The sequence below is a fragment of the Myxine glutinosa genome, chromosome 6 (assembly GCF_964187855.1).
Source record: "Myxine glutinosa chromosome 6, kmMyxGlut1.1, whole genome shotgun sequence".
Taxonomy (NCBI): Eukaryota; Metazoa; Chordata; class Myxini; order Myxiniformes; family Myxinidae; genus Myxine; species Myxine glutinosa.
The window spans coordinates 101,326,659-101,348,780 of record NC_136266.1 but is presented as its reverse complement, the minus strand read 5'-3'; the positions used below and the strand labels follow the sequence as shown (position 1 = coordinate 101,348,780).

At 42.7% G+C, this 22,122-nt stretch overlaps 1 protein-coding gene across 5 annotated transcripts in view; it reads left to right on the top strand.

Annotated features, from left to right (window-relative positions):
- Positions 1–22,122, top strand: part of LOC137430107 (septin-2) — a 106,267-nt gene that overhangs the window by 57,588 nt on the left and 26,557 nt on the right. For 4 of the 5 annotated variants that reach the window (XM_078780257.1, XM_078780258.1, XM_078780259.1 and 1 more), the window contains exons 8-10: positions 4,117–4,218; positions 14,840–14,985; positions 15,432–15,554. In XM_078780257.1, the coding sequence (XP_078636383.1) occupies positions 4,117–4,218; positions 14,840–14,985; positions 15,432–15,554 (371 nt within the window). The remainder of the gene's footprint in view (positions 1–4,116; positions 4,219–14,839; positions 14,986–15,431; positions 15,555–22,122) is intronic. The other variant, XM_078780261.1, reaches the window with a different exon arrangement.

Below are 22,122 nucleotides of genomic sequence, written 5' to 3'. Positions count from 1 at the left end.
CACAACCCTCCCTCAATTCCGTCCAAGTGAGCCAATAACAAGGAAGTTCTTGCCTTTCTCGACTTTTAAATTTAAAATATTTGACATGAATAACCCTCCTTCAAATGAGCCATGGCCAAGTAACCTTTCTTGATGTTTTACAGTAGATTCCTTTTCATCCTGTTTATTATCTTTTTCTTGTTTTTGTTTTTATATATATTAATTTAATAGCTGGTCATATGGAGATGTATACTTTTTTGTATACAGTACATGATTGAGGCTTGTGGAAGATATAGTGCAGAATGAAAGGGAACAAAATGGAATGGGAAAACCCCAACTGCAGAGTCGAAGTGAGTGTGAGATCAAGGGGAAGGGGAGAAGGCCACATGAGGGTGAACGAGTTGCACACAAGTTGAAACAGAGCAAGAAGAGGAGGGGGAAAGCAGGATGAATCAGAAAAGGAACAAACCAATCAACAACTAAAAACAAGAGGTGAGGGAGAAAAATCTAAATAAGCTGGGAAAAAGGAATACTTGAGAATGGGGTAATTTGGGGTAGAAGAGATCATGAGTATGGATGTGGGATGACCTGAGATAGTGGTGAACAGCTGTCTTGAAGCCGTGGGGGTAAGAATGGGACTGAACAGATTGGGGGACTTTCCTTGTAAAGTAAAATAGAAAAGCTCAATAAATGGATGTTTATCGACCCTTTGAGGTTTGAGAAACACGATTCTTTTACTTTGTAGAATCATGACAGCAACCATGAGAACAGCTTTGTGGAAACTTCTATTGGCAACAAAAATATCATTCGAAAGTTCTGCTTCTCGCCATTAACATTGCATTCTCTTATAACATTCATTAGGAACAAATATGATGATGTATATTAATTGTCGGGCTGGCAGGATTGCTTAGAGCTATGCGTCCTCACATTTCAACTGTCAAGCCTTGTTTCAAATCTGACCCACCTTTAATCTATCAGCCTGGTGTTTTGCAGGCAGGGCGAGGCATCAATGTGTGTACCATTCACCAGACAGACATTAAACTGGATGTCCCATCTGATATTAGTTGATGCACATAAGAGATCCCAGTGTCCTTCGCTAAGAGTAGATGGCACCCTGGCCAAATTCCTGCCCTGACTGACTGCCGGGATGGCAATGGCAAACCACCTGCAATAACCCAATTGCCAAGAAACCGCTTCGTCATCACAACACTCTGAAAAAGTATGGCACAGCACCATTTGTAGATTGTAACAAAAGGTACATTATGGATTTTTGTAAGGAATTTTAGGAACTTGGCACCATAACTGGTACGTCCTCCCACAAAATCGATTTACCTCCTCCCCTTTTTCTGATAATGTGCCAAGTTTCACCAAATTTTTCTATTCAACGGTTTCCGAGAAATAATTATTTAATTATTTGCTTTTAATCCAAGATGGCTGGCATACCACGTGGCCTATGACATCACAATTATCATAAAAACATTCTGCCTGGGTGTCATTCCTACCCTGAAAGTTTTGTCTCAATCGGACATATGGTTGCTGAGAAAAACGAGGTTTAGTACGTACGGAAGGACGGATGGACAGACAACCCGAAAACATAATGCCTCTGGCGACTTTGTCGGTGGAGGCATAAAAATTGGAGTCTAAGGGGATCTACTGGGGGTCAAAGTGGATCCAGGTTTGACCACCCAGAATTGGAAGTTGCTTCTTCTTCTGAAACTACACGCACTATTTCAATGAAACTCGAGCACAACCTTCACCACCCGTGATATACAAAGTTTGTTCACTGCATTTAAAAAATCGGGGTCTAAGGCAGTCTATTGGGGAGTGGGTGAGGATGTCAGGTTGCCCCCCAAAATAGGTATTTGCTTTCTTCTCAAAAACTACACATGCAATTCCGGTCAAACTTGTCCACAACTTTCATCACCCGTGATGTACCAAAGTTTGTTCACAACATTAAGAAATTCGGGCTTGCTAGCACTGTATGCCATGTGCACATCTGCCCATACAAACGTATTTGCTAGTTATACCATACAGATTGAGTACTCACCTGCCAGATGGCACGAGTTTAGAATGCCTGCCTTATTTACGGTAACTCTTATTACGATGTTTCTATCCACAGTAAAATAAAATAAAGTTTTCATGAAACGTATTTGCTTAAAAACCAACCAAAATAAACAAACCTATCTCAAAACATCATTCAAAGTGTCAATTATCATGGATCTGCCAAAATGTGTCAACAAGCAAACAGTGGACCCTTGTGCATGAACTGCTTTTAAATACATTTTTTAGAGACATTCCCTGAGTTAAGATGGGGTACACTTCAACACCAGCTCTCTCATCTGTGATTCCAAAGTTATTCAACCACAAAGTCTCCCTATTAAATGAATGACAACTAATTGATTTTTGTAATCTTAACACTTGAAAATACTCATTAAAACCATCCAACTTGTGATTTACTAACTTATTTAAGTCTTAGAGAGTGATGGGAATGGATTTGTGGGATATGGATCTTGTTTTTGCTTTGCTTGGCCTCTACAACATGTGCTTCAGAAGGAAGTAAGACATCTTGTGCTGCCTTGTGCATTCAATTAATGGTGGGTAAGATGTTCCTGTTCAGCCTTCTGCATTCATTTCAACTCTATTCATGATACATCAGTATTTCTTTACCATGAAATCGATTTACCATTTTTAGGGACAGCTCATAGGAACAAAATAACTACTTATCCATGTTATAAAAGGAGCTATTATAAAAAGGAGCTGTCTGTCGTGCTATAACTTGAGAATGGATGAATGGATTTCATTGAATCCAACAACGACTGTGGATTTGGGGAACTCCCAGGAAGGTTTGTGATGCAAAACTTTTTTTTTAATTCAAAAAAAAAAAACTAAGCTTATGTATTAGCACACATGGCGAAACTGCAAACGCTAACTTGCGACTTATGACCTCTCTATCTCTCCCCCCCCCCACCTCTCTCTCTCTCTATCTCTCCCCCCCCCCCCTCTCTCTCTCTATCTCTCCCCCCCCCCTCTCTCTCTCTCTATCCCCACTTTTTCCCTCTCCGAACCCTCTCTCTCCCTTCTTTCTCTCCTCCCCTCTTTCTCCCTCCCCTCTTAATAGTCCCATCAGCGAAGTGAGTTTATCTGCTATCTATACACTGCCTAATGATTTTTTTTTTCCATTAACAATAAGTTGTTGTTTTTTGTTTGTTTTTAGCAATTACACAAATATTGCTTTTCTTGTTAGCGAAGTGAGGGGTCTTATGCTTGTGTCCATATAATCAGAAGCATTACACCGGGAGACTAAGAAAACGATATTTTTGTAATTTATTTTGCACAAATTTGTGAAATACACCCATGCAGTCACAAGACAGTTGATATACAAAAATAACTTTGACCTGGAGAGAGGGAAGACCTATCTCAGCTGACCTTTATGGCTTTTGGATTCTGTAATTAATAAATTGATCTTTTTTTTTTTTTCAAAGAGGAACATGGAGATTGTTTTTCAGATTTGTTTAGTATAATGTAAACACAGAAATAAATATTATTTTTTGAAGCCATGTCCATGATCTCACGGAATTGCCCTTCCATAATAACTATCAATGCCATGAAAATGGCATATTGCCACAATTCCCACTTAATTGCTTTATAGCTGGGATGTTTACATTTTCCAACTTGATATGTGCAATGCCAAGCATGATCCATAGGAAATCTTTGTTGTTGAGGCATATGTCTGGGAGCTTCACGTGTTGGGCAATGCAGGTAGCAGGTTTGAATCTTCCTTCCTAAAATGGCAGACTTCATTGCTTCGCTTCGTTATCGATGGTGCTGCATTTTTTTGCACGTGCTCCTTGCCAAGTCCTTAGTTATTTTGCTGCAAATCCTTAATCTTTTGGAATAATTAGATCTGGTACTACTTGTGAAGGAACTTTGGCATAACATAACCCAAACATATATGGTTGATTTAACACCATAACAGTTTGTGTACTAAAGGACACTTAAACCCCAGATAAAAAATAACCTTGTTTATAAGCGTGACTTAATGTATGGACATATCGTGACACCATGTAGATTTCCATGTGGAAGCTTCCTGCTCTTTTAATAATTTTCTCTCATACCTTCTCTTCCTTAATGTTTCAGATTCTTCAGGAGTTGGAAAAACATTCAATTCGGACATACCAGATGCCTGAAGCAGAACCTGATGAAGATGAAGCCTTTAAACAGCAGCTTCGGGTTATGAAGGTCAGAGTCTTGGCTTTAGTACATCACAACCACGTTGTTGGAAGTCAATTGATTATTCCAGGTTTGATAAAGAATGGTGATGCGGGTTTGAAGTTTTGCATTAATTCAGGACATTTAAAGTGTGACCTGATGACAAGATTACAATGTGGTGCTTGTGTTATCACTCAAGACGCCAAAGTTTCACTCTAGTTTTTATGTTAGAGTACTGATTCTGCTCACTATTGAAGCATCTTGAGGAAAGACATTTTTGTACAGATACCATAGGTCATGGAAAAGAAAAATAACAGGTGGTCAGCATACAACATGATGCAAAGGTAAAACAGGAGGGTGAAAACAAATAGGTATTCTTTGGCATGAGGGGAAGAGTTAGTTGTATATGAAATATGGGTGGTTCTAAGCAAGATTTAAAGCTCAGAGGAATAAATGGGGGTGACCATGAAGGATGATGGGCAGTGATCTTTGAATACTGGAAGGTAGAGCTTGAGACAAGAGATTCAGAAAGACAGTTTTATTGGTGAGAAAAGAGGGGAATTAATGAATAGAGATAAGCCTAAAGTTTAGACTTTTGAGAAAGTAACAATGACAGGGTTGTCGGGTGAAAGGATGCGACTTTGAGGGAGAGAGGGCAGGAGGATCAAGATCAGAATGGAACTCGTAAAATACTCCAAGGCCATAAACCTGCCCACAGTATGCAAGAAGCATTGCCTGAGACTCAGCCTCCTGCTGTGAGATGCCCTTGACATGTATGGCATTAAGAAGGGCAAATTGGGAAGCAGCAGCACCAGTCCACAAGGGAGAGCCATATTTCATGATACTTTGTATACTGTTATAACGTGAGGATAACAGAGGAAGCATTTGGCCCTGTTAAGAATTCCAAAGTGGTTGCCTGTATTGGAGGCGAGCTGAAGTTGTGCTCTGTCCACGACAGGTTATGGCTGATAATGATGCCCAGGAGCTCCAGAGACCATACCTTTCCTAGAGGCTGACGACAGAAGTAAATTTTGGGGATTTGCCAACAAACTCTAATGGAAGGATAAAGCGAGAATGTGGGCCTCGCATTAAAAACATGTTCCAGCCAGATGACCAGTTTCTTCTTTTCTTGAGATTAGTAAAGAGGGATGCAACTATGGCCTGCCTAGCTAAAAAATGTGTAACTGTCCTGCGCATGGTGGAGTTGCCTGAAAAGTGCTACAAGTGTTTTGTGTTTTATACTTCTCCCACCCCCCCCCCCCCTTCCCACGCCTCCTCCCCCCAAGCCCTCTCCCTCCCACACATCTGCCTGCTCTCAAATGTTGTGTTTGTGTGCTTCCCCTTCTCTCCCCATCTTGTCTTCCGCTCCCTCTTTTTATATATTTTGTTTGTCTGTTTGATTTGTTTGTGAAATAAATGTTAGCTCTTTTATGAGCCTCGATTCTGTATACAAAAAAACCCCAAAAACAAACAAACAAACAAACAAACAAAAAACAGATTTTCCAGGCTGGGATGCAGTCTTTGAAACCATTATCTGACAGTTTTGAAAGCAGGTTGGATTGCAGATAAAATCAAATTTGTGGGAGATCTCCAGTGAATGGCCCTGACCTTTTGTTTGACGTTGAGGATGTCCAGGCTAACTGGTCTTATATTGAGACAGTCAGTTTTGATGCCATTCTTATGAATTGAGATAACATTTGCAATTTTCCATCATGTGGGCAGATGGTACTCGGAGAATGACCTGAAAATGAGGAGAGACATCGTAGCAATTGCAGCAAATGAACATTTATTGAAGAGTAGGTGAGCTATCACCGGCACCATGGCCAAATTTCCAAATTCCTGCACTAACCAGCAGGGAGGATTGCATCAGCGGCACAGCCACACCCTCAGCCAATGATGCTACCCCCTCCCCCCTCCCCCCTCCCCCAGCCTTGTGTTGCATACGAAAGAAGAAGAAGAATACTCGAGTATAATTACACTGTTGCTGTTCAGACCAGTAGCAGTGGAGTAGTGGAAGTGGCTCGGAATTTTTCTTCCTTTATGGGAGTGAATTTTTCATGCTGTATGATGTTTTCAAGAGATCAGGAGGAAGAGGAAGGAGGGGGGAGAAGAGGTTGGATGGATATATGAAGAGAGGGATGATGGACCGTGGTCTTTTCTGCCAATGGAAGAATTAGGGCAATCACTTTTAAGATGAAACCTTGTCCATCATTGATGTGTTTAATCACATACATACTAGAGTGAATATCTCTTGAAAGTGAAAGATCAATGAGAATCTTCCAAAGACATACTTTAACAACTGCTACCAAGTTTTTGTGGAAGGTAAGACCTGTGAGGTCAGACCTCAAGTGGACCTGATGTTGAGCTCTAGCATATCTGAGGACACCAACAATGGTCACATGCTTTATTGAGGGACTGCAGGTTCCCATCATTAGGATTGACTTTGAAGGAGGAAAAGTCTAGATGTTTTCTAGAAATTGCTCCACCATACGATTCATACCAGGGACGAGTTGTTGAGCAGGATAGCCTGAGGTGAGAACATGTAGACCCGGAATGAGAGACGATCCCAAGGACTGTTTATTTCCAGCGATGGCAAGATCGAGGACTAACCAGTCAGTGGAACGACAGATTGAAAGGTAGACAAATATCCCTGATTAAACTTCTAGACATTGTTGAACCTTGGTGGTTCCTTGAAGACAGCCAAATACACACTTTCAATATTCCATTATCTGAGGGGCCAAGGGGAGCTAAGGAAGAGCAGGAAATTTTGCAGGGAAAGTTGGACATTATTAAGCCAAGCAGAGACTGGGAGCCTTGAGGAGAATATTGGGTTAGAATCCAACAGCCTTGGGTAAGGCCTGCCACAAGTTAGAAAGTTAGAATAGTGCTTGTGAAGTTCCTGCAAATTAGGTAGAGTTATGGTGGGGACTGGGAGGGGTGCAAGGGAATGGAGAGAGTAGATGTTGGCTGAGGGAATCTCATGCATATTCATCAAAATATGGAGTCATCAATGTTAGGAGAGCGGTAAACTACACAGACTAACGTGAGATTGATCCAAAAAGAGATACAAGTTCAGAGACGTTCTTTACGGATTGGGGGAAAGTTGGGGAGGGGATGGGGGCAGATCTTGATGTAGACTGCAACACCATCACAATCACATGCATTTGGTCTGTCTAACTGGGACAGGAAATAACCACCCAGGGAGATGAATGAACTTGGGAAATCCTTTGAAAGAAAATTTCTGCTTAACAGACATTTTGGGATTGAGATAACATACTGTAGGGGGAATTCAAGGACATTGTGGCACAGGCCTCTGATTTGTCACCACTTGGTGATTGTGCTGGCATTTTTGTTTTATTGTAATTATCACTTCTTTCATCTATAAAGATCTCAAAACATGGAAAATATCTTAAAACGCGCTATTACACATGGAAAGTAAAATACAGTATAAAGAAAAAAAAAAGTACATCTATATATGTATATAAACGCCTCTCTCTCTCTCTCTGTCTCTGTCTCTGTCTCTGTCTCTGTCTCTGTGTGTTGTTCCTTCTGCACGACCACATATTTTAAGGTGCAAATACAACTTTGTGTCAGGTGGTAACATAGACTATGTGGCCAGAGCCACATGCAGGAGTTTGCGGAGCAGGAGAGGTGGGGGATGGGTGTAAATTCTCTTTGTAAATGTGTAATGAGTGGCTCCATCTGGTGGTAGTGGCAGAGGGTATTACAATTTCCTTTTTTTTTTTTTTTACCTGGGCAATGTTTATGCTAAAGCATTCTTCATATGGGTAAATTTGCCCTCCTTCCATTCTCCCCTCTCCCCCTCCACAATTGGTCTGTTAGCAAAGCGATGGGTAGGCTCTGCTTGTAGGCTTGTAAGAGCAATCAACCAAATTTCAGAAAAAAAACAAATACATAACCATTATAAGCGCTATGGCAATATTGAAAGAAGTCTTTCAATGCACCATCTATAATTTGTTTCTATCATGTTATAAAAATTATGACTAATTAATTATGACTAATTAATAATAATTATTATGACTGATTAAATTATGACTAATTAATCACTGGCCTTGTGACTAATTAATTATGAGCCCTCGCGATTTGGCTTAAGCACTCTAGCAAGCAGTCCAACGAAATGGGTCATTAAGAACGGCTGGCTTGGCAAGCGATAGCAAGCTGATTGCTTCTGGTTGAAATGGCCGAGGAATTTTAAAAACAGGTCGATCGCAGGTACAGTGGAGTGACACCCTATCCCATGGAAGTATGAATTAAGTTTAAAATTATTAAGTTGAATTAAAAAAAAAACTAACCCCAGAATGAGAGAGACAGCCTCGCTTAAATAAATGCATATATACACTTCGTTATAAAAATCGCTAGGAATGGTAAATGTTATCAGATTTCACTCCAGATTTGGACATTTATTTAGTCTGCAGCATCCAATCCTCGTATCCAAATCCAGAATTGGATGATCTACTTCAATTATATAAGGATAATTGATTGTGTTTCAAAGGCAAGGCACATTTGAATAGGCCATAACAAAATGGCGGCTTACGAACCCAGCGAGTGGCAGTGGGCTAACCAAGATGGGAGCTGCTATATTGGTAAGCCTTTTTCATGTTTTTTTCTTACGAGCACCTCATTAAACATCTTCAAAACGGGTGTTATAACACACCCAAACACCCAGTTTTCATCATTGCATCATTGCTGTTGGAGGTCCGGGTGTATGCATGCAAAGTTTGGGGCCGCTAAGTTTCATGGTTTTGGAGTTATGGAGGAGACGGATGGACGGACGTACGGACACTGCCTTTTATTATTATACTAGTGGGGTCACCCGTGGGAATCCCACGGGCATGGACGTGTGTGATATTTTGACATCTTCATTTAGATGCTGCACATTCAGTTTTACAAAATGGTTACTGGCAATTTATCAGATCCACAAATTATGTAATCGACACAATGCATTTACTTCTGATGTGAATGCATGTGCGTGCACATGGGAAACAGTCAACGTGTGGCCCTGAATGGATTTCTCTCATCTCCCCTTCCTGTTCAGGCTGGAGTTCCCCAAGGAAGTGTGCTGGGCCCTGTGCTTTTTCTGGTCTTTATCAATGATCTCTCCGACTCTCTGGAAAATCCTCTCTATCTCTTTGCTGATGACTCCACTCTCTGCCGCTCCATTCCTCTTCCCTCAGATCGGCAGTCTGCAGCCTCCTCACTCTCTGAAGACCTGGACAAAATCACAGACTGGTCAAACAAGTGGAACATGTCTTTCAATCCTGACAAATCTCACTCTCTTACTATGTCTCTCCGAAAAGATCGACTGGACAACCCTCCCATCTACTTTCTCAACAATCCTCTCCAAGAAGTTCTGTCGCTCAAGCTTTTGGGTCTCACTATCTGCCATGATCTTTCTTGGGAAAACCACATTTCCAAGCTGGCCTCCAAAGCCAGTCGCCGACTGGGCATCCTCCGTCGTGCGAAGTCCTTCCTCGGCACACCTGAGCTCCTCACCACATACAAGGCTTTCATCCGCAGCTCAATGGAATACTGTTCTCCCCTATGGGCTGGTGCTCCTGCCTCACACCTGGCTCGGCTTCACGCTGTTGAATCCAAAGCTTTCAAAATCATTGGAATCTCCCGCGATGAAGCTATCTCTGAGGGCCTTTCACTCACTCACCGCAGGCAGGTAGGTGGTCTTTCTGTCTTCTACCGACTCCTCTCCGGCCTTGCTCCCCCAGCTCTCTCTGTGCTCTGTCCCCCAAATATTCCTACAGGTCGCACAAGATCTGCCAGCAACCCTCTGATGGTTAAACTGCCGAAATCTCGGCTCTCTGCTCACCTTCACTCTTTCATTCCTCTTTTCTCCCGCCTGTGGAACAAACTCCCACACTCCCTTCAATCCCTCTCCTCCCTCCAGGTCTTTAAAACAGCTGTTCATCACCATCTCTTATCTTCCCCCATCCATAACCTTGATCTTTTCTACCCCCACTAATTCACCCCAGATCCACCTTGTTTGAAATTCCAACTTCTTTCCTGGAAATCCTGGCAGTGTCCATATGTTTATACCTCCCCCCCCCCCCCTTCACATGCCTCCCCCCCAAAGCCCTCTCCCTCCCACAGATCTCTCGATGTCTCCATGTCTCTCGGTCCCTGCTCTCAAATGTTGTGTTTGTGTCCTTCCCCCTCTCTCCCCATCTTGTCTACCGCTCCCGATGTTATTTGTTTTATGTGTCTGTTTGTCTTTCTGTGTGATTAATGTTCGCTCTTTCACGAGCCTCGATCTTGTATACAAAAAAAAAAAAAAAAAAAAAAAAAAAAAAAAAAAAAAAATAATAATGTGTCATTACACCTCATGTAAAATTTGAGTTCAAGAGCTCAAATTCTCTGTCCTCGCCCCCATCCCTCCCACATCATGCACACAGGGAGTGGGTCACACACGGGGGAGTGGGTCACACACGGGGGAGTGGGTCACACACGGGGGAGTGGGTCACACACGGGGGAGTGGGTCACACACGGGGGAGTGGGTCACGCACGGGGGAGTGGGTCACGCACGGGGGAGTGGGTCACGCACGGGGGAGTGGGTCACGCACGGGGGAGTGGGTCACGCACGTGGGAGTGGGTCACGCACGGGGGAGGGGGTCACGCACGGGGGAGTGGGTCACACACGGGGCAGTGGGTCACACACGGGGCAGTGGGTCACACACGGGGCAGTGGGTCACACACGGGGCAGTGGGTCACACACGGGGCAGTGGGTCACACACGGGGAGTGGGTCACACACGGGGGAGTGGATCATGACGTTCATTGGTGGGCTCGTTCTGTTCCCTCATTCTTTTGTTCATTTTGAAAATGGCAGTTACAAATGACCCTCATGCAACACATTGAGACAGCGCTGACATAAAGAAACAGGAATGACCACCCACATGCCCCACATTATGCAACTTTGAGCTAAAGACAGCTCGGATACACGCGACGCATATGGAGCATATTCTGACGTCGAGAGCAACTCGCACCAAGAACCTGACAAAACAACGTCCACAACACGTGACTGCACAGAATCATGAAGTACAGCAGCGAACCAGATTCACTCTGTTCCAACATGAACACCTCGACCTCATCTGCAGGTTCGGCGCTGGCCTTTGGAGAACGAAGCTCCGCCCCTCTCCCCACATGCAGCGTACCTAATAATTGCAACATTTCATTCAATTGAAACTCCTCTCTGGCCTTGCCCCCCCAGCTCTCTCTGGGCTCTGTCCCCCAAATATTCCTACAGGTCGCACAAGATCTGCCTGCAACCCTCTTATGGTTAAACTGCCAAAATCAAGACTTTCTGCTCACCTTCACTCCTTCATTCCTCTTTTCTCCCGCCTCTGGAACAAACTCCCTCATTCTCTTCAATCCCACTCCACCCTCCAGGTCTTTAAAACAGCTGTTCACCACCATCTCTTATCTTCCCCCATCCAAAACCTTGATCTTTTCTACCCCTGCTAATTTCACCCCAAATCCACTTTTTTGAAATACCAACTTCTGTCCTGGAAGTCCTTGGTGTCCTTGTGTTTTATACCTCTCTCCCCCCCCGCCCCCCCCCCCCCTGCAATTCCCACGCCTCCTCCCCCCAAGCCCTCTCCCTCCCACACTTCTCCCTGCTCTCAAATGTTGTGTTTGTGTGCCTCCCCTTCTCTCCCCATCTTGTCTTCCGCTCCCTCCTTTTATATATTTTGTTTGTCTGGTTGATTTGTTTGTGAAATAAATGTTAGCTCTTTCACGAGCCTCGATTCAGTATACAAAAAAAAAAAAAAGAATGAAACATTCCGACTATACAAAGAATACAGCTCAAATGGAAAAGTCCCTGGGAAAAACGTTATGGGCGGTGTATCGTCCAGCCAAAAACAATTACTCTTTTGGTTACAGCATACAAAATGACATATTTTTAATTAAAGATGTCAAATGAACGTATTTAATGTGTATGTGCACTTCAATTATATTTAAGAGCAGGTTGGACAAACATTGGTCCTTCTCTCATGTAATATTACCCTGATTTCCCAACAAGCATGCACACACACCTCACAATAAATTATGTTCAATTTATGTGAAGTAGTCGGACATATACAAACGCCATTGATGGAATGAATGCCAGTTTAAACAGGATTACCTTTACTTCCGTATACTAATGATGAATGATGATGATAACTTATAAAATAGGGACGAAAATAATTCCGGTGTGTGTTATTTGGGCGGTGTATGCGTTAACTTTCATCGAATTTTCTTCCCGTTTTTTCCAACCAAGTCTAAAACAATATATCTCGGCAATTTCTCATGTGGCGATACGTGAACAAAACTCTGCCCCTCTCCCGACATTATTGACTTTTTATTGTGACTACGTCTAAATTAAACATTTCATCGTGACGACTGTCATCAAATGGAAAAGTCCGCCGCAAATTTTTCATATATCTCGGTATTTTCCCGTCTGTGTTATGTCCCTAATCTAGCAACATCTATCTATTTTTGTGACGTTTGTTACCATTATGTGGTCACATATACACTGGGGCATTATTACACCCCTGCATCAAACAGCTGTATGTTGAGGAAATGGATCACAGTGGTGTGCATGCTGCTGTGGAAGAGAATTTCAGACTGCTAGATGAATGAAAATTCACAGAACTAAGAACAACACAGACTGCCAGTTTCTTTCACCATTTGATTTTAACTTTTCCCCTTGTAGTGGGGCAACTTAGCATAACAATTGTGCATTTTGTGAGGAAACACCAAATTTGGCACACTAGTAGACTATCATATTATGAAAAGATCTGGATATTGGGCCATCTCAGATTCAGAGATTTGATTTTTGCAAGATTTCGATTCGATTGGGATCGAAGAGAACACCTTCTTCGTCTTCTGTACAGTGAAGTTGCCAGCCCTGAATTCTCTGGCTACATCTGGGTGCTTCATTGGGAGTGCAACCATGTCCCTCAGGTGAACAGGGACCCACCTGGCATAGTGTGTGTGGTCTAAGGCATGGAACCATGGGACCAGTTCCGTCAGGGCATCAAGGTACATCGTGAATGAAGCCTGCCGCAGAGAACGCACGTAGACCAGTACCAACATCTCTAGTTCCAGCACAGTTGCCCAGTACTGAAAGTTGGGAATGTCTTCTCCTCTTTGGTGACACCCGTCTTCGAACTCAGGCAGGTCTTCTGCATCATCAGCATATGTCATACCGTGGCGTTCATACGCACGGTGTTGCAGGATGTGCAGTGCCGCTGCAGTGATTTGATGAGCTCTTCTTGTGCGGGTGACGTGGGCAGCTCGCAGGAAGGAGTTGGCCGTCCCTGGCGTTGCAATCTCAGCTTGCAAATCTGCAAATCTTGCAAAAATCAAATCTCTGAATCTGAGATGGCCCAATATCCAGATCTTTTCATAATATGATAGTCTACTAGTGTGCCAAATTTGGTGCTTTCCTCACAAAATGCACAATTGTTATGCTATATTTAGCTTAGCTGCCGGACTATTGTTCTTTAGCTTCACCTGTTCGTCCATAGCATTATAATTACTGCAGTAATTATAATGGTTATTTTTTTTTTTTATTCTGTCATTTGGTTGAATACTCTTGTAAACCTATATACTTTATTTTCTTCTTTATACTGTAATTAATATGGTGAGCTCTAAATTATGTAATTTGACAGATTAAGAGCATTGGATATCGTCTTGGCCAGGGTTGTCGTAAGACCAGATCTGCATCCGGATCTTAACCAAAATCGAATTGGCTTGTTCTTGTCTCCTACCCAACTTATCCACCAAGTTTTGTCATAACTCGTCCACAACTTTTTTTTAGATATCGTGCTATATATCGTTTTTGGCCCTATCTCTCAATGGTTAAGAATGACTTAAAAATTCTTGTATCCGTTTTCGGATTCGGATCTTCACCAAAATCGAATGAATTAGTCCTTGTCACACACCAAACTTTTCCACAGTTTCGTCTGAATACATCCACAACTTTTTGAGATATCCTGCTCACAAGCAGACAGACAAACAAACAGGGGTGAATACCTAACCTCTGTCTACCTTCGGTGGTGGAGGTAATTAGTGTGTAACAATATATACACCATCCTCCATAAGACTTATATCAGTAAAAAAAAAAAAAGCTAATGAATTGGCTAACTCATATAATACTCCCTTTCTCTTCTACTTTCTTTTTCCTCATAATCCCTTTTCCTACCTGCCATTCCTCTTCACATACTGTATTGTAATATGTTTTTGTGTGTTTTTGACCACCTGTTCCACACTGCCTCTGTTAGTCTATCAACCTGCCCTGCTGTCTCTCATTTAGCAACTCAATGAACCTTGACTTCTGGGAAAAACAATAATCTGAAGGTGCATCTCATATTTTATTTGCAATTTCAGGCTAGTCCCATAAAAACCAAGTAAAGAATGTTTGATGAGGGTATTGGTCACTTGAGTATTATTTGTTGTTGTACCCAGATGGAGATCGTTTTGCATTGTTGTGTATCATAGGTAGTACTGTTTGATATATCAAGGTATCCCAAGTGGACGTATTTTTAACTGTGATCAGTGATAGGAGAATCTACTGCTGGAGAAAGGGATTGGCATATTTAAGGAGTTCAAAGAGATGCTGATGATGTGGTACACCAGGCCAGTGTACCCTTTGCTGTGATTGGTGCTGGAGACACGGTTGAGTTGCGTGGTCGGAAGGCACATGGGCGATCGTACCCCTGGGGCATTGCCGAGGTTGAAAACCAACAGCATAATGACTTCCTGCTGCTCCGGGCCATGCTTGTGTAAGCTCCAGTCACTTCCTGCTCATCTTTTTTATTTCCTAGTCTTAAGAAAATCTGAAATATGGTGAATTATATCCTGCAATCCTGCAATATTGAGGACCCAAATCAAACTAAGTTGGGCCAGAGTTGGGTGCCAGAGTTGGGCAGGATATAATTCACCATACACAACCTATCATTAAACTTGCACTTGCTCTGAAGAAGGAGTGCATTGTGGCATTAATCCAAAATTAATTGATGCGCTCGAAGCCACAAAACTAGAGACAAAATGAACCCTTAATTTGGAATGCTTTATGGCTTCTTCCTCCTATCAGAGCAGAGGTTGTTGTTGATATTGGTGTGAACCTTCTCCATTAATGGCAACATTACTTTGATCAGAGAAAGAGGAAGCCATGGCAAAATACAGCTATACCACTTAGTAATGCTCTTGCCCCTCTCTTTTCTTGCAGTACTCACATGCAAGATCTGCAAGAAGTTACTCATGACTCACTTTATGAGTCCTTCCGCTCTGAGAGACTACAGCAAGTAGCACGGCAGTCATCACCTACACTTGCTCTACCTTTAGCTCTCCTGTCAGTATGTGCAGGAGTTTGGGGACCTGTTAGCACTGGGAATTTTAGTCGTGGGTAATACTTAAGGTTGTACCTTTCAATACAACTTGCATCTACTATATAAGAGAACTGTTGGTCTGTCTGTCTGTCTGTGTGTCGCCATTGTTCCTCAGAGATGGCTGAATGTATCTTCGTAAAACTTTCAGAGGTTCATCAGTGAGTGCGTAGGAGTGTTTTAGGCCAAAAAAAAATTGATTTTTTTTTTGGGGGGGATTTTTTCAAAAATCGCTCTATAGTGCCTAAGCCTTTTTGATTAATGACAGTTATATACAAGTATGTATTCGCATAAATAAATACAAAACAATCACCAGATATTTAAACAATAAAACAATTCCGGGAGCGGTCAAAGTTGATGATAAGGCTTCTTCTTCTTCTTCCTGAACGACATCATACTTAACTCAGAAACGTGATCAATGGCACATTCACCAGCATATATTCACCAAAAAGGTAAAATGATGATGTGACATTTGTGATTGATGTAATTGATTTGGATGTAATTGCTTTTCCATTATATTTGCCCTCATTTCAAATATGTTAATGTTTCTTTTACACTTGAGCAACGCCAGGTACTCCAGCTATAAACACTTTTATAGCTCATTCAGGGGCCACAGCCTCACGCAGGAGTGTGCGGAGCCGGAGGGGTAGGGGATGGGTGTAAATTCTCTATGTAAATGTGGACCATGTAGCGCCACCTGGTGATGGTGGCAGAGGGTATTACAATTTCCTTTTTTAACTGTGCAACACTGAGGTTATGAAGCAATCTTTGCATGGGAAATTTTTTCGTCCTTCCCTTCCTCCCCTCTCCCAAAACGGAGGGGCCTGTCAAAGCCAAAGCATGCCAGGCCACAACTTGTTCAGAGTGCCGGCGATAGCTCGCCTTCTCTTTGTGGAAAACACAGTACTGAGAAGAAGAAGAGGATGATGTGCTTGGATATAAAACACGCAATCGTCGAAAAACATGAGCGAGGTGTCGAGGAGGACGTATATAACGGCAGAGGAGAAGAGCATGCCAGGCCACAACTTGTGGATATAAAACACGCAATCGTCGTGTTTTATATAAAACTTGTGCTTGGATATAAAACACGCAATCGTCGAAAAACATGAGCGAGGTGCCGAGGAGGACGTATATAACGGCAGAGGAGAAGAGCATGCCAGGCCACAACTTGTTCAGAATGCCGGCGATAGCTCGCCTTCTCTTTGTGGAAAACACGGTACTGAGAAGAAGAAGAGGATGATGTGCTTGGATATAAAACACGCAATCGTCGAAAAACATGAGCGAGGTGTCGAGGAGGACGTATATAACGGCAGAGGAGAAGAGCAGGCCAGGCCACAACTTGTGGATATAAAACACGCAATCGTCGTGTTTTATATAAAACTTGTGCTTGGATATAAAACACGCAATCGTCGAAAAACATGAGCGAGGTGCCGAGGAGGACGTATATAACGGCAGAGGAGAAGAGCATGCCAGGCCACAACTTGTTCAGAGTGCCGGCGATAGCTCGCCTTCTCTTTGTGGAAAACACGGTGAGATCCTTAACATCCAACAACTAATGGGACGCAAACGGGGCGCCCAGTTTAGCGGTACACACATTGATGAATCACCCTGCCTGTGATTCACCCATGACAGGTTATAGCTGGGTCGGGATTCAAACCCAGGCTGGACAGTTTAGACTTTAGAGTCAAGTGTGCGTACCTCCAGTCCAGGCCATCCTGCCAACTTGTATGCTGCATACAGGTGAAATATAAAGCGCGAGATATTTTTATATATACTGTATATTTAAAAAAAAATTGGTGTGGTTTTTGGCGGGCTGGAACGGATTAATAGCATTTCAATGCATTTCAATGAGGAAATTTGATTTGAGATACGAGCAATTTGAGTTACGAGCTCGGTCACAGAACGAATTAAACTCGTAAGTCAAGGTTTCACTGTATATATATATATATATATATACAGTCAGGTGAAAAAGGAAGGACACCCCATGTAAAATTTTGACTTTTTCAACATATTTCAACATACAGCTATTTGATCTTCATTTCAAGAATATTGATAGATAAAGGTGATATAATATAACAAATATCATGAAACATTTACATTTTGTAGTCCATTGTATAATTTAAATAAACATAAATGCAAATTTCGCATGTGGAAAAAGTATTTTTACACCCCTACATTTATCACTACTTCAAATACCTAAAATTAGAATCAGGGGCACCAGCTCAGGTGCAAATAATTAGAACATGGTTAGAGAGGATCTTGGAGGAACCTGTCTTATTTAAACCTCAGACATTTAGTTTGGTTTGCTCTTTGTTGTTGAAGTGTGCGGCGTCACCATGCCGAGATCAAAAGAGCTCTCTGGGGCCTTCAGAAAGAAGGTTATAGATGCCTACGAGTCTGGGAAGGGATTTAAAAAGATCTCCAAACAATTTGAAATCAATCATTCGACTGTCCGGAAGATCATCGACAAGTGGAGAAGATTCCAAACAACTCCCAACTTGTTCAGGCCAGGCCGCCCCAGCAAGTTCAGCCCGAGAGCAGACCGCAAGATGCTGAAAGAAGTCTCTAAGAACCCCAGAATGTCATCACGGGACCTACAGGTAGCTCTTGCCACTGTTGATGTCAAAGTGCACGATTCTACCATTAGAAAGAGGCTGCACAAATTTGATCTACATGGGAGGTGTGCCAGGAGGAAACCTTTGCTGTCCAGAAAGAACATCAGGGCAAGACTAAAGTTTGCCAATGAACACCTCGGCAAAGACCAGCCCTTCTGGAACAATGTGCTCTGGACAGATGAGTCAAAGGTAGAGCTATTTGGCCACAGTACCAGAAGACATGTTTGGCGAAAACCAAAGACAGCATTAGACCACAAGAACCTGATACCAACTGTAAAGCATGGTGGTGGAAATATTAAGGTTTGGGGCAGCCTTGCTGCATCAGGGCCTGGGCAGCTCACCATCATAGAATCCACGATGAATTCTTCATTGTACCAGAGGGTGCTTGAGGATAATGTGAGGCCATCTATCGGAAAGTTGAAGCTCAACCGAAGGTAGACCTTGCAACATGACAATGACCCTAAACATACCAGTAAATCCACCAAGGAATGGCTGAAAAGGGAGAAATGGAGGGTTCTGGAATGGTCAAGTCAAAGCCCGGATCAAAATCCCATCGAGATGTTGTGGGGGGATTTGAAACGAGCTGTGCATGCAAGAAACCCCTCAAATATCGCACAGCTGAAAGAATTCTGCATGAAAGAGTGGACAAAAATTTCTCCCAGTCGATGTCAGAGACTGGTAGACAGTTATAAGAAACGCCTACTTGAAGTTGTTTCTGCCAAAGGGGGCAATACCACCTATTCGAGCCAAGGGTGTACTTACTTTTTCCACATGCGAAATTTGCATTTATGTTTATTTAAATTATACAGTGGACTACAAAATGTAAATGTTTCATGATATCTGTTATATTATATCACCTTTATCGATCAATATTGTTGAAATGAAGATCAAATAGCTGTATGTTGAAATATGTTGAAAAAGTCAAAACTTTACATGGGGTGTACTTACTTTTTCACGTGACTGTATATACACGACATGACCAAAAGTATTTGGACACCCGAACATTGAACATCTCATTCCAAAATCATGGGCATTAATATGGAGTTGGTCCCCCCCCCCCCTTTCTGCTATAACAGCTTCCACTCTTCTGGGAAGGCTTTCCACTAGATGTCGGAACATTGCTGTGGGGATTTGCTTCCATTCAGCCACAAGGGCATTAGTGAGGTCGGGCACTGATGTTGGGCGATTAGGCCTGGCTCACAGTCGGCATTCCAATTAATCCCAAAGGTGTTTGATGGGGTTGAGGTCAGGGCTCTGTGCAGGCCAGTCAAGTTCTTCCACAACGATCTCAACAAACCATTTCTGTGTGAACTTCGCTTTGTGCACGGGGGCGGTATCATGCTGAAACAGGAAAGGGCCTTCTCCAAACTGTTACCACAAAGTTGGAAGCACACAATCGTCTGGAATGTCATTGTATGCTGTAGCATTAAGACTTTCCTTCACTGGAACTAAGAGGCCGAGCCCGAACCATGAAAAACAGCCCCAGACCATTATTCTTCCTCCACCAAACTTTACAGTTGGCACTATCCATTCGGGCAGGTAGTGTTCTCCTGGTATCCGCCAAATCCAGATTAGTCCGTCGGACTGCCAGATGGTGAAGCATGATTCATCACTCCAGAGAACACGTTTCCACTGCTCCAGAGTCCAAAGGCGGAGAGCTTTACACCACTCCAGCTGACTCTTGTCATTGCGCATTGTGATATGAGGCTTGTGTGCGGCTGCTCGGCCATGGAAACCCATTTCATGAAGCTCCCGACGAACAGTTGTGCTGCCCTTGCTTCCAGAGGCAGTTTGGAACTCTGTAGTGAGTGTTGCAACTGACGACAGACGATTTTTACGCGCTTCAGCACTCAGCGGTCCCATTCTGTGAGCTTGTGTGGCCTACCACTTCGCGGCTTTGCTGTTGTTGCTCCTAGACATTTCCACTTCACAATAACAGCACTTTCAGTTGACCAGGGGCAGCTCTAGCAGAGCAGAAATTTGACGAACTGACTTGTTGGAACGGTGGCATCCTATGACTGTGCCCCATCGAAAGTAACTGAGCTCTTCAGTACAGCCAATTATCCTGCCAATGTTTGTCTATGGAGATGGCATGGCTGTGTGCTTCATTATATATACCTGTCAGCGATGGGTGTGGTTGAAACAGCCAAATCCACCAAATAGAAGGGGTGTCCGCATACTTTTTGTCATGTAGTATATATATATATATATAAATATATATATATATATATATATATATATATATATATATATATATATATATATATATATATATATATATACAGTGGAACCTTGACTTACGAGTGCCCCAACTTACGAGTTTTTCGAGATACGAGCCGTCGCTCGGGCGGTTTATTGCTTTGAGATGCGAGCCGAGATCTGAGTTACGAGCTTTCGCCACCCGGTCACGTGGTTATCTTGCCGTGCAAGTACAGTATCTCTGCCGTATAGCGCTGCATTTTTGTTTTCGCATGTTGGTTATTTTGAGTTTACGCCACCAGGTGGGTTCCGGTCACGTGGTTATCTTGCCGTGCAAGTACAGTATCTCTGCCGTATAGCGCTGCATTTTTGTTTTCGCATGTTGGTTATTTTGAGTTTACGCCACCAGGTGGGTTCCGGTCACGTGGTTATCTTGCCGTGCAAGTACAGTATCTCTGCCGTATAGCGCTGCATTTTTGTTTTCGCATGTTGGTTATTTTGAGTTTACGCCACCAGGTGGGTTCTGGTCACGTGGTTATCTTGCCGTGCAAGTACAGTATCTCTGCCGTCAACTTGTTCAGAGTGCCGGCGATAGCTCGCCTTCTCTTTGTGGAAAACACAGTACTGAGAAGAAGAAGAGGATGATGTGCTTGGATATAAAACACGCAATCGTCGAAAAACATGAGCGAGGTGTCGAGGAGGACGTATATAACGGCAGAGGAGAAGAGCATGCCAGGCCACAACTTGTGGATATAAAACACGCAATCGTCGTGTTTTATATAAAACTTGTGCTTGGATATAAAACACGCAATCGTCGAAAAACATGAGCGAGGTGCCGAGGAGGACGTATATAACGGCAGAGGAGAAGAGCATGCCAGGCCACAACTTGTTCAGAGTGCCGGCGATAGCTCGCCTTCTCTTTGTGTAAAACACGGTGAGATCCTTAACATCCAACAACTAATGGGACGCAAACGGGGCGCCCAGTTTAGCGGTACACACATTGATGAATCACCCTGCCTGTGATTCACCCATGACAGGTTATAGCTGGGTCGGGATTCAAACCCAGGCTGGACAGTTTAGACTTTAGAGTCAAGTGTGCGTACCTCCAGTCCAGGCCATCCTGCCAACTTGTATGCTGCATACAGGTGAAATATAAAGCGCGAGATATTTTTATATATACTGTATATTTAAAAAAAAATTGGTGTGGTTTTTGGCGGGCTGGAACGGATTAATAGCATTTCAATGCATTTTAATGGGGAAATTTGATTTGAGAAACGAGCAATTTGAGTTACGAGCTCGGTCACAGAACGAATTAAACTCGTAAGTCAAGGTTCCACTGTATATATATATATATATATATATATATATATATATATATATATATATATATATATATATATATATATATATATATATATATATATATATATATATATATATACATGTCATTGCCTTTTGAAAGTCATTTTGCAGACCATAACTCAAGTTTGAAGTATTTGATGTCTCACTTCTACTTATCTCTTCTCTCTCATGCTTTCTCTCACGTGACTTTTAATTGAGATCAAACGTGACAGTGGGTTTGCATCTAATGCGGGTGGGAGCATATCCACCGATGCATTTGCGTCGTATTGAAGGAGCTGGGGCTCCCACGTCGATCGGAAGAATGGACGCGACAAAAAGCTGGAATTCATCCGAGTTGCTTTAATCAAACCAAACACTC